The 12,904-nt window shown below is 40.7% G+C and overlaps 1 protein-coding gene across 4 annotated transcripts in view; it reads right to left on the reverse strand.

Annotated features, from left to right (window-relative positions):
- The window catches only part of Exog (exo/endonuclease G), a 49,322-nt gene extending 37,710 nt beyond the window's left edge, over positions 1-11,612 (reverse strand). The window contains exons 1-4 of one of the 4 annotated variants that reach the window (XR_010039470.1): positions 11,407-11,611; positions 9,849-9,998; positions 5,838-5,977; positions 3,041-3,117 (exon numbers count right to left, since the gene is read on the reverse strand). Coding sequence is in view for 3 of the 4 variants with exons in the window: in XM_003464101.5 (XP_003464149.1) it covers positions 3,041-3,117; positions 5,838-5,977; positions 9,849-9,998; positions 11,407-11,569 (530 nt within the window). In the remaining variant the exon portion in view is untranslated. Of the gene's footprint in view, positions 1-3,040; positions 3,118-4,030; positions 4,219-5,837; positions 5,978-9,848; positions 9,999-11,406 lie in introns of those variants that run through there. The other 3 variants (XM_003464101.5, XM_063225173.1, XM_063225174.1) reach the window with 3 other exon arrangements.
- Between the last annotated feature and the right edge of the window lie 1,292 nt (positions 11,613-12,904).

Consider the following 12,904-nt stretch of genomic DNA (forward strand, 5'->3'; position numbering starts at 1 on the left):
GGTACCGATAAAAAGGAAAAAGACAAAAAAAAAAGTGAAATTCTGTGAAAGCATTTCTCGGGGCTAGAGGCGTGGCTCTGCAGTGCAGCACATGGCTCGCATGCATGAGGCCGAGTCTGATCCCAGCACACTCTTGCCCCACCACGCAGTCTATGCCATAGTTTTCAAATATCTCTTAAGTATCTCATTCCAACAACCTAATAAAATCATTTCCACAACAGGACAACTGGATTTATTTTAACATTTCCTATATAATGCAACATTATATTAATTCTCGGAATAAATTTCAAGGACTAAAATTACTAAATAAATATTTCAATGACTCTTGATTATATGTAAAACTTATACTAAATATTTTCAATAGGATTGTATAAATCCTCTCTAGGCTCTAAAACATAATAGTTTACAACATTCTTTACAACACTGGAATTTATCACTTAAAACCTTTTATCACATTTACGAGATTAAAATGGCAAGTGATTTTATATACTTTCTTCACTTGATCTTAGCCAAAAGATCGAGAAGCAATAAATACATTTTCTGGTTGTTGTTTTTTTTTGGTACCAGACATCAAACTTACAACCTCATGCTTGCCAGGCAGGTACGTATGCTGCTGAGCTAAATCTCCAGCCCTACATTTTCTTATAGTACAGCTGGACGAGGTCTCCCAGTGAGATAATACTTACCACTCCTCAGTTTCTTATCTAAAACGTAACATCAAATTCTCTTACAGTACATACGCCAACATATACTATTTTACAAGGTAAAATCTTTCTCCCATAAAGTCATCTGAGGAAAAAAAATGTTAAGTTCTCCTACAGGTATGCAATCCCTAAACCCAGAACATGGAAAGGAAACTCCAAGGGAAAATATAACAAATCTTCAAAAAATAATTTGCAAAAAAAAAAAGGATCTACAAATTAAAAAGAACTAAAGGGATGCATCGCTCAATCTAGGTATAGACCATGAGCAAATCCTAATTTAAACCAGCCAACCAAAAAATATCTAACAGTAATCAGAGAAACATGAATACTGAAAACTGCTAAGAAGGAACTACTGTCCTTTATTTTAGGGCAACAGTAGTCCAGTGGGCCACCTTTGAAAAAATCCTTGGCAAATGGACCGGGGACTAAGAGATGCAAGGGGGAGGGGAGGAAGAGAGGGTTACAGGAAGACCTGAGATGTGCTCCGCACACGCACCAAAAACATGGACTAGTAAAAAATAATACCTGAAAAGAAATCCTTATTTTCTAAAAACATATTGAAATATTTCCGAATAAAACAATGTGCCTGAACCTGAATGGAGAAAAGGAGGGCTGTAGTGAAACAGTTGTGGCCATGACCAGCAACCACTGACCACAGCTTATAAACACTCAGGAAACTACACAGCCAGACCACTTCTATTTTTTTTTTTCTTTTGAGACAGGGTCCAGCTACACAGTGCAGCTTGAGCTCACTTTGTAGCCCAGGCTGGTCTCAAACTTGCAGCAATCCTCTTGCCTCGACCTCCCAAATGCTGGGATTACAGGTAGGCGCCACCACACCCAGCTTGTTTTTCCTTATAAAACAGGTCTCACAATGTAGTTCAAACTGGTCCCAACTGTGTAGCCCACGCTAGCCTAGAACTCCCAGAGATCCTCCTGGTTCTGCTTCCCAATTTGGGATTATAGGCATACACCACCGCACCCAGCTCAGATTTTATAATTAGTTTTATTAAAAACTAGCTAATGGAGCTGGGGTGTAGTGGCACATACCTTTAATCCCATCACTCTGGAGGCTTAAACAAGAGGACTGCAAGTTTGAGCCCAGAATGGGCAACTTAACAACTTAGTGAGACTCTTTCTCAAAAATTAATTTAAAAAAAAGACCTAGCAATGCAACTCAGCACAGAATTTCAATTCTCAGGACCATTAAACAAAAAACACCTAGTTGATGCTTAATTAAACTGTACCTGCACTATTTTTTTTTTTTTTTTTTTTTGGTACCAGGGATCAAACTCGTGACCTCGCCAGGCAAGCATTTACACCGCTGAGCTAAAGCCCCAGCCCCCAGCACTTCTTCTTAAAAGCTCAGCAACATCAGAATATAAGAAAATTGCCAATTCCATTGGTTCTATCATGTAGTATCTTATTGAATTTTATCATGTGTGATAGTATAAACAAATTTTTTATGGACAATGAGATAACATAGTAACCATTGTTTGTTTTCTGTTATTTGGTTCTGAATGCCCTGTAATACTTTCATTCTCTTGAGTGGTTTTATACTATATTGTTATGTTTGATACTATTGTGCGTGAAGGTATGCTTAACTATTTCAAGGAAATAGACATTATGGTAGCTACTGTTATGTCGGGTTGCCTTGTGGTGAAATACTGTGTTGCTTAAATTGTTCTGTTCTGATCTGCTTTGTTATGTCCTCTTTTATCTTAATCTCTTTAAAATAAAAAAATTGCCAAATGCGGTGGTACACGTCTGTAATCACGGCACTCAGGAGGCTGAGGCAGGATCGCTGCAAATCCGAGGCCAGCCTGGGCTACAAAGTGGGTTCAAGGCCAGTCTGAACTACATAGTGAGACTCTTGTCTCAAAAAGAACAAAACAAACAAACAAGAGACCTGAATAGTAGGTGCCTTTTCTGGACACACTCAGAAAAGATATTACTGCTTCAGGTAGTAATGGGATTATTAATTTGAGTAGTTTCTTTCAAAACTGCACTTCTGAACAGTAACAAACACATTTAAAAAAAAAAAAAAAAGCAGGTTATATTTTTAAGTTTGCTCTCCCACAGACCATACTCCCAAAATACAGCAAAGAAAATAATCCAATGTACTTGCTATCAGTAGGGTTAGCATCTCAAGGGCAGACACAGCCAGCTGACATATGCTAATATATCCTCTGTCACACAATTCATCCTCCACAGAGTGTATTTTAAAAAACTGTCATGGCTGGGGGCATGGCTCAGTGGCTGGCACCTGCCTGGCAAGTGTGAGATCCTGAGTTCAATTCCCAGTTCAAAAAAAAAAAAATCCTCTCACAACTTACCTGTTCCAATATCCAGAATTATTATCAAAATTCTGAGGTACAATATTAGAAAGGTAAAAAGTTTCAGCCATGGCTTTCTGTGAAAAAAATAAAAATAATAACTTACACTGAAACGTCCCCCCTTTAAGATAGTATACAAAGCAAACAGAAAACCAATTCCTCATTCACATATTACTTCCAGGCAATTAGTGACTACAGTTCTTATTTGGATAAATGAAAGCTACAGGTACAGGGCCAGAAAGACTTACTTTCCAAGTATTATGGTTGATACACTGTGTCAACTTGAAAAGTTTACAAGTTTAACTAAGAGACTCAGCAGGGAGCTAGAACCCTTACTTTGTAAATATCCTCATCCCAGTGCAACAGAGATTTTGTGAGTGCTACATCTGCAGGTAGGGGTGGGGCAGTGAGGTGGTGGCGGCAGCGGTGGTGGTGGTGACAGTGTCAGGAGGCGGCTTATGTACAACATAAGGGAGAAAAAAGAGGCTTGCTCTGACTCCCCTTTTTGCTCTGGCTGCTGCCTTGGAGTGCCGCCCCAGGGCCACGCCACCCTGCCTTGGAGCAAGCTGTTTATGGACTGAAAGCTTCACAAACAGTGAGCTAAATAAACCTTTCCTTCCTTGTTTTGGGTGTTGGGTATTTTGTTCCAGCAACAGGAGAAAAGTAACCAATATACCAAGTAAGGATTTTAAGTTCGGTGCACTTAATTTGGCTTATCATTTATAAAATCTATAAACTCTAAGAGAATTAAAAGTTTTCAATGTAAAGCTTAAGAGCAAATTCTGGTTTTAAGCCTCTGGCAGGAAATTTCTCAACTATAGTCAACTTTCAGGAATATTAAGAGGCATAGTACAAGCACGCTTGTTCACGAGTGGCAGAGAAAAAAGTATCCTATGTAACCTAGGAAGCTTAACTGATGCCTGGCTCCATAGCCAAGAGTTTCTGCAATGGGGATCTTTGTACAGTTGCCCAGGTGATCACAATGCGTACCAATGGTTGAAAACCACTATCCTGATGAAGCAGCAAGAACAGTTCACATAGTAAGCCAGGTATGGTGGCTGACACCTGTAATCCCAACACTCAGGAGGCTGAAGCAGGAGGATCAGCGTGACGTGAGTTCAAGGCCAGCTTGGGCTACATAAGCAAATTAAGGCCAGCCTGCACTACAATGTAAGATCCTGTCTCAAAACAAAACAAAACACAACACAACATTCACATGGTAAAATGTCATGAAATCCTCCCCCAACCCTTTTCTGGCAGGGAAATTATCCTAAATTAAAAGAGGTGATTAAGGCCAGGGATACAGCTCTGCAGCCTAGCACCTATTTGGCAAGCACAAAGTCATGAGTTTTTGAGTCTCAGTACAAAAAACCCCCAAAAAACCAAACCAAAACAAAACAACTATCCTTTAAAGGAAACACAATGACAACACAATATAATGTGTGATTCACAATTGGATCTCAGACCCAAAGGGCTGTACAAGATGTAATGGGGAACTGGGAAAACCGGAGTATCAACTCTAGATAACACTGTGCAAATATAAAAAACACCTACACAAGCTTCTTGGGTGTGATACGCTTGTCTAATATGCAAACACCCTCATTCTTAGATGACCCATGTCCCTGAGCAATCTGTTTAGGAATACAGTGTTACGATGTCAACGGTTTTAAAACATATGTAAATATATATAAATACACATATACTTATATATATATTCACATATACATATATAAAGTAAATGTACCAAACATGACTGCCATACTAGCTTTTCAACTTTTCTACATGTCCAAACTTTTCAAAATAAAAATAAATGATTTGGAGCTTAAGGGTTAGCTCAATGGAACGGCATTTGCCTAGCGTGTATAAAGCTCTGGGTTCAAACCCCAGACACCAGAAAAATAAACAGTAAAAATGATGATAATGTTTGTAAAAGATAAGTCGCTTCAGTCCCTGTGGCTTTGTCTTACTGCTATTGTTGTTTTTGAGTGTTTTTTGAGACAAGGTCTGGCTGTGTAGCCCAGGCTGGCCTTGAACTTTCAATGATCTTGGCTGAGCCTCCCAAGTGCTGGGATTATTGGCCTAAACCAGCATGCTCAGCTCCCAGTAGCTGTTATCCCGTTTTATATAACACTTGGTTTTCCCTATTTAACTTGGTTTTTTTGTTTTTTGTACTGGAGATCGAACTCACAACAACATGCTTGCAAGGCAGGCACTTATGCCACTGAGCTAAATCCTAGCCCTTAACTTGTTAAAAAATGATTTAGGAGCCAGGGGTTTAGCTCAGTGGCATAAGAACCTTGCAAGCTCGCGGTCGTGAGTTCGATCCCTGGTACCAAAAAACAAAAACAAAAACAAAAACAAACCCATGATTCAGGCAAAGTGTACACACCTATAATTACAGCACTTGGGAGGCTGAGGCAGAAAGATCACTGCAAATTTGAAGCCTACCTAGGTATACAGTGAGTTCCAAGCCAGCCCAAAATATACAGTGAGATCCTGTTTCAAAAAAACAAAAAAACGTAAAAATAAGTCAAAAATAAAAATGACTCAGCATCTGACAAGAAAAGGAGAGAGAAGAGGTCAAAAGAAAATAAGAAACACAGAATGGAAATTCTCAAGTTTTAAGATTTGGCTCCTAGACTTATAATCTCCAGGTCCTTCTGATATATGGATGACATAACCACCTCCAAATGATACAGAGGAAATACTATAATTCCCAGTATACCCTTGGAACACATACATCAGCCCCCCACTCCCATCCTTCCCAAAAATGTGCTTGAAAATTTGTTATTCCTACACTTGAAAATTTGTTATTTCCCGCTGGAGCCATGTGTCCTCGCGACCAGCCGCTTCCCACATAGTCTTCGTTGAAGGCACTGAATGCTGGAGGGATACTGGGGTCGGGCTTGAATTTACAGTGTTTTCTGTCTGCATCGCCTGAAGGAAACACACACGTGAGACAGTTATTGGTGGACAGATGTGCCTCCAAGTTCTCCAGGCAAGGCAAGCTGGCCACTACTAGCTGTATCTCTTCAAGCAGCTAGTACTAGGGATTGCATGGCTCAAGTTCCCAGCATAGTTCAGATACTTCTTCTGGATTTAGAAAGCCCTGGTCTAGGAAAGAATGTTTTTCATATAGTGAACCTGCCTTATAGAAGTTTCATTCTGGCCTTTCCAATTAAAGACACACTACTCTGGATATTTTTATGTAAAACAATAATTGAATGGCTACGATGTTTAAAAACCTTAAATAAACTATTTTTCAAAAGGACACCCATGTATTGTGTTCTTTACAATCATATTGACAAATTTGTATTACTGAAATAATGGATAAATATAGACTCATAACAACTGTGTCTCCAGCACAGCCTGGAGACAAGTGTCTTTGACATCCTACTCAATGCCTCTTAAGTCATGACAAAACAAAAAGTTATGAGCTCCAGCCAGCATCACATGAGAGAAAAGAAATTTCAATTCTTACTCTTTCTGATGCCTCCAGAATGGTTTGCCATAAAGGACATCAGCAAATCCGACCACTATTTTCCACTGCCATAAGGTCAGGACTGTTACACCACAGAAACTATGAGGGCCCACAGACATGCTTAGATTGCTACTCCAGTATGGGCCAGGTTTGGTCATATATGTCTGTAATCCCAGCACTCTGAGAGGCTGAGGCAGGAGAAAATGATTCCCAGCCCAACTTGAGCAAGTTAGGAACTCAGCAGAACGCTGTTATCTAAAAAAGGAAAAAACTGAAAGCAAAAGCGAGGGATGTGACTCAGTGAAAACGTACTGGGTTCAACTACCAGGACTTAGGGGGAGGAGGGAGTAACTGATCATCAGTACTGGAAAAAAGTATAACATGGAGACCAATAAAGTTCTGCTTCCAGCGTGATTTCACTGAGACAAAAAAATTTAAGGCAAGGTCCACAGCAAAGTATTGTCAAGCATTTTAGAAACACTTCATTAAAAAAATAATAATAACTGATATCACTGAAGAATTATTGACGGGCCTAGGGATGTAACTCAGCAGCACAGCGCCTGCCTGGCAAATGCGAGGTCATGAGTTCAATCCATGTACCAAAAAAGAAAAAGAATTATTGAAAGAAACTGCTTAGTGTCATTAACCTTGGACTTGCTTCCTGTATACCTAGTTATCCGTGCCTAGAGCTCACTGCCCTTGAAACTCACTTTGAGGATTTTCCAAAGCCTAAGGTGCTGCTCTTGGAAAAGAAGTGAATGTGGGGATACTGGGCACCGAGTAGCATCACCACTGCAGGGCCTTCTTAAACCACTCAGGGTACTAGGCTCCCAGACGCACTACACTGCGTGGATTTGGGGAAAAGTCTACCTGTTAGCCACTCTGGGCGCTGGGGTCCTTAGAACAAGCTTTTGATTTCCACTGTAAGACCTCGCTGCCCGTACCAATACAACCTTCCCTGACATCCCCAGTGTGCAGACAGCGAGTCTGAGTTCACTTGTCCCCTGTGGACAGTTTCCTCGGGTTCAGTTAGTCTGGAGAGGGTCTACCATGGGACAACCTACGGCATGAGCCAGGTCCTTTTTCCCCCTCTAAGGCTGCAAAATCAGGCAAACGGCCAGAACTGGCTTCTTGTGTTGGTTTCTGGCTTTGTCCCAAATACTGCCTTGAAAATTATTCACTATAACCGCAGACTCTTTGCTGTGTTTTTTAAAATAATTTTTTATAAACTGCTAATAACATTTGTTACTTGCACCAGGACAGCTAGTCTGAATAACTCTGTCAATATTGAATACACAGATCTTTATACCAAAGTGAAGTAACACCCACTATACTACTTTGTATTTTCAATAAAATTGATTTGCTCTATTTTACCACCTCAAAAGTATACAACTCATGGGATTTACAACAAACATAAAACATACTGCTTCCTTAAATGCTTGTCTGAGTGTTGGCTTAACAGCAAGTAAAATTAGTAAAGTTGAAATTCCTTTTACTGTGGGAACATTTCTTTAAAAGTTCTCAAATGTGAGAAACCGCTGAGTTTCTCTTGATGTGAACTTATAATCAACTTTCAATTTACATGATAAAAATCTTGAATTACATCAGTGTCTTTAGCAACCAATACATCCCCAGCTTCCTGCTATACTGCTGTGTACCTTAGACTGGTACACACTGATTTCATATCAACATCTTAGTATTCATAATCTTAGCACACATTTTAATTTATTTTTATTTTTTTTATCGGTACCGGGGATCAAACTCACGACCACTTGCTTTCAAGGCAGGCGCTTATGCTGCTGAGCTAAATCCCCAGCCCCCACCTTTTTTTCTTTAAATACATCTTTTTTTTTTTTTTTTTTTTTTTGCGGTACTGGGGATCAAACTCATGATCTCACGCTTGCTAGGCAGGCGCTTATGCCACTGAGCTAAATCCCCAGCCCCCTTAAGCACACATTTTAAATCAAAGCAGGGCCGGAGATACAGCTCAGTGGCACAGTGCCTGTCTGGCAAGCTCAAATTCCTGAGTTCAATTTCCAGTTCCAAATCAATGAAGCAAGCAAGCAAGCCAAGCAGAAGTTGTACATGGGCCACAAAGAAATTCAAAGGCAAATAAAATGGGAATAAAAATAACTTGATAAAAGGTAAAAGCCTTAATAACAGTTACACAAATCAACTTGAAAAAGATCGTTCCAACTGAAAATGGGTAAATAATAGTTAACAGAGAAAAATAATTCACAAAATGTTACTAATCATCCATAATAAGCACTAGTAAAATTAGCTTTTAGATTGGCAAAGCTTAATAATACTCAGCACAGCCAGGTGTGGTGGCTCATGCCTGTAATCCCAGGACTCGAGAGGCTGAGGCAGGACAATTGTTGTGAGTTCGAGACCAGCCTGGACTACAAAGTGAGCTCAAGGCCAGCCTGAACTGCATAGCGAGACCCTGTCTCAAAAAGACCAAAAAAAAAAAAAAAACAAACCCTCAGCACAGATGTGGGTGAGGAGGGCAAACAGTAAGGATAGAAATGTAAACTGGAAGAATCTACCTAGAAACCAATTTGAACCTAATTATCAAGGTCTGGCCATATTCATTAAAGAGTCTCTGATACAAGGACACAACAGATTTATGCACCTGCCTAGTTCTTCAGCCTCATTTAATCACATTTGCCATGTTCCAGTTAGTTTATGGCATTTAGTTTTTCCCCACTTTAAAGACACAACTATGCTTTCTGCCAAGAATGCACCTCACCACGCCACAGCCCATCCAATCGTATCAAGGCAAACGCCACATAACCTTCAATCTTAGAGAGGCACACTCATCAGTCATGTTCTCCTACGGTAATCTCTCACTGAGCTCTTTACGGTTCCTTAATTATACCAACTGTACTTGCTTCCTTCAGAAGAGTTACAATCAATTATATGTTCATAATTATTTTTTTTGGTATGTCAACCTCTACCACCAACTCAAAGTGTCATGGGCTTAGACCATCTACTATGGCCACATTGATAACCCCAAGATTTAGCATAACGCTAAACTCATAGTAGGCATTAAAAACATTTGTTGAAGTAAAAACTGAACAAGGTTCACTGTAGTAATACTAATGATGGAGCGTCCCAACACAAGTGTCAAGATGAAGATCCTCTCAACCCTGAGACAGCTGGGAAGGGCCAAGCAGGGCCAATTAAACAATGAGCTATACAAATACCGTTTCCTACATATAGTGTGAGAAAGGTAAAAATCATTATCAACAATCCTCTAAAGTGTTCTAAACTGGAAGTATCTTTCATGAATACCATTACTTTAATCTTCTTTTAAACACCTACCCGTGATCTTGCTTTTGGATATATGCTCAAGAACCCATCTAGGTAGCCGCTTTGCCTGATCATAAGACAAAGCATGATTAGTGTAACACTTAGTCTCTGTGCCACTTAAGGGGAATCCGAATTGTTCCAAGACAGCCTTTTCTATGGATCCTAAAATGAAAAAAAGGGGAGACAAAAAAAAAAAAAAAGTTAGTGACTCTTATTAAAAGCAAAAAATTATAAGCAAGGGGTGAGATTTATGAAGAACTGGCTCAAAAGTCTAATCAACCAAGACATTTTATTTTTGCAATTATTTATTAATTTATTCATTTAAGTTTTTAAAAAAGTACTGGCTTTACCTGCAGCTGGCAGTACAATTAAAACATGAAAAAGTGCTACTACTGCCTTTTTAAAACAAGCCTGGCTGAGGGTGTAGCTCAGTGAGTGCATGAGGCCTTGGGTTCAGTCTCCAGCAGCCAAAATAAATAAGGAACTGATCTTGCCGGGTGTGGTGGCCCACTTGTTTGTAATTCCTGCACTCCTGGGTGGCTTAAGCAGGATAATTGCAAATTCAAGCTCAGTCTGAGCAACTAACTTAGTAAGATTCTGTCTGAAAATTTTTAAAATGAAATTAAAAGAACTGGGAACGCAGCTCAGTACAAACACCTTGGACTCAATCCCCATACGGAAAAAATAATAATAAAATAACAATACATAAATAAGGACTAATCTTACTGTTCTTGCCATTTCTAAATCTCTCTGTCCCCTCCTCAAACACACAAACTACAAAAGCAGCACTCACGGTAAAAACATCATTACTGAATGTTAGGCATTGATATGACTGGATGAAAGAGAACCTACATATTTATGGTTTTAAGACGGGGTGCAGGGTCAAATGCAGTCTGAGCCTAAGTTTTTCAAAAGATCATCATTCGTGGTCCTCCTTAAGGCTCTGATACCGAAGCACTGGGACGTGCGGTGCGGCGAAACAGTAAAAGCGATACTGTTGAGGGCGTGGTGGCGCTCATCTGTAATCCTAGCACTGGCTAGGCTCAAGCAGGAGGATCACTACAAGTTCGAGACCAGCCTGGGCTCCATCGTGAGTTCCAGGCCAGTCTAAATTACATAGCGAGACTGTCTGCAAAAATAAAAACAAAAACAAAGTGGTACTGTTTTTCCCAGTAGAAGGAACCAGGCACACACGTAAGAGCAGGTCAATTTCGAGGAAATCCGCTTGGGATGCTTTTTCCAGTCTGCAACCACCACAACAGCTCACTGGTTCCATCAAGTAAATCTGCATGTCCAGGAGACTAGAGTGCTCCTTCTTGCCCTCAGAGACAGGTGCTGGAGCCCGTAGCGGCAGCATTCACCCACTTGGCAGGATTCCTCATGAGGACAAGGACTGCTCCGAGGTGCACGCTGGCCGAACGCCGGCTCCGCGCCAGGAGCTGGCAGGCCCAGGCGGGCACCGACACGGCCTGCGCGGGGGTGGCCAGCGGCCTCGCGGTGGACACGGGCGGCATCGCCGCTCCGGTGGGTGGAGGCGGCCTGCGGGGACCCAGGTGGCCCAAACACTCACCATCCAGCTCCCTGGCAGTCAACGTCGCCTCTGTGTCCCGACTCCGGAAGAACTGCAGGGCTATTAGCCCGGTTCCCGCGGCGCCCACAACAGCCCCGGCCACAAAGCCACTCAGAAGACGCCGGGAGCCTCTGAGGCGGGAAGCTAAACTCTTGGCTGCCATCACCCTCCAGGAACTGGCTTCTACCACTGCGCATGCGCCCCCCAAGCTTGGGGCTTGAAAGCCAATCGACCCTGTGGGACCCTGGCACGCATGCGCAAAGTGAGACGCAGCGGTAATCCCGAGCCGGTCCGACGCCCTCGCTGTTGAGGGCCTGACGCGCCCCCTAGTGACAAAGCTGGAGAAGTAGGCGCTCCCCACACACAGCCGGTCCTACTTGGGAGTATGACGGCTCGAGAGCCAATGGCGTGCAAATACAGTTCTGAGATCGCTTAGTAGGTGCTTGAACACTGCCACATGGCCCACTAAGGCTTCCAGAGCAGAGATTCCAGCTCAGATCCGACTCCAAAATGTGTGTGTGGCTGGGATTGAATCCCTTCGAGCTAAACTATATATGTATACGCCTAGCTCTTTCAAAAATATTCTTGTATGTTTATCTTTTCTTTAGCCACTTACCAAATGTCCTTATTAATGTTAATACGTGTTCCCCATTGTCACTTGGGTCTTTTAAATATACAATTATATCCATAAAAAAGGTAATTTACTTTCCAGTATCCATACTGATTTAGTATTCTTCCTTTCATCTAATTTGCAAAACAATATTGTTTCCTGTTTCAAACTTCAAGCTTTAGTATTTATGATTAAATGTTTTTGTGATCTATCATATTCAAATCACTTTTCTTTAAATTGTTACCCAATACTTTTTCAGTATAGTGATATATTTTAAAACTTTTATTTTGAAAATTTCAGATATTCAGAAAGTTGCAAATCTTCAGATTTCCCAAATGTTTATTTTTGCTTTATCGTTTTGTGTGTATATATGTATTTATATGTTTCCTAAAATATTTGCAAATTCTTTGCCTTTAATCTCTTAATATTTACATTTGCCAAGGCCATTCTCTTCATAGGAATCAATATAAAAATTAAAATATTTTGTGGCACAGGCTGTCAGCTGTGCCACAAGTGTTCTCATGACCCCTAGCTTCAAAGTCACATCATATACAGTCATAGCTTTAAAATTAGCTTTGTACTTCCTAGAGTTTCTTAGCAAGATAATACTCTGTGATGGCTCAAGATCCTAGATCAGAGTTCAGAAGTATGAATTTCCACTTAGCTGCTTGGGAGTATTGTTCCAGCTTTCTGGGCTTCTGTTTCCTCTCTTAAGTGGGATTGATACCATAGACTTCCATAAATATAAGCCATTTTATAAAGCCATTCTACTGTCTTTGTCATGGTAGAATATAAAGTCCATGTCTGTGACATGCAAGGGTGATTAAAAAATGGATGTTTAAAAATTTTTTTTAAAGTCTCATAGGAGCTGGAGGTTTAGCTCAGCGG

Source organism: Cavia porcellus, unplaced genomic scaffold (assembly GCF_034190915.1).
Source record: "Cavia porcellus strain 051 isolate PalLab524CR breed Dunkin Hartley unplaced genomic scaffold, mCavPor4.1 scaffold_15, whole genome shotgun sequence".
NCBI lineage: Eukaryota > Metazoa > Chordata > Mammalia > Rodentia > Caviidae > Cavia > Cavia porcellus.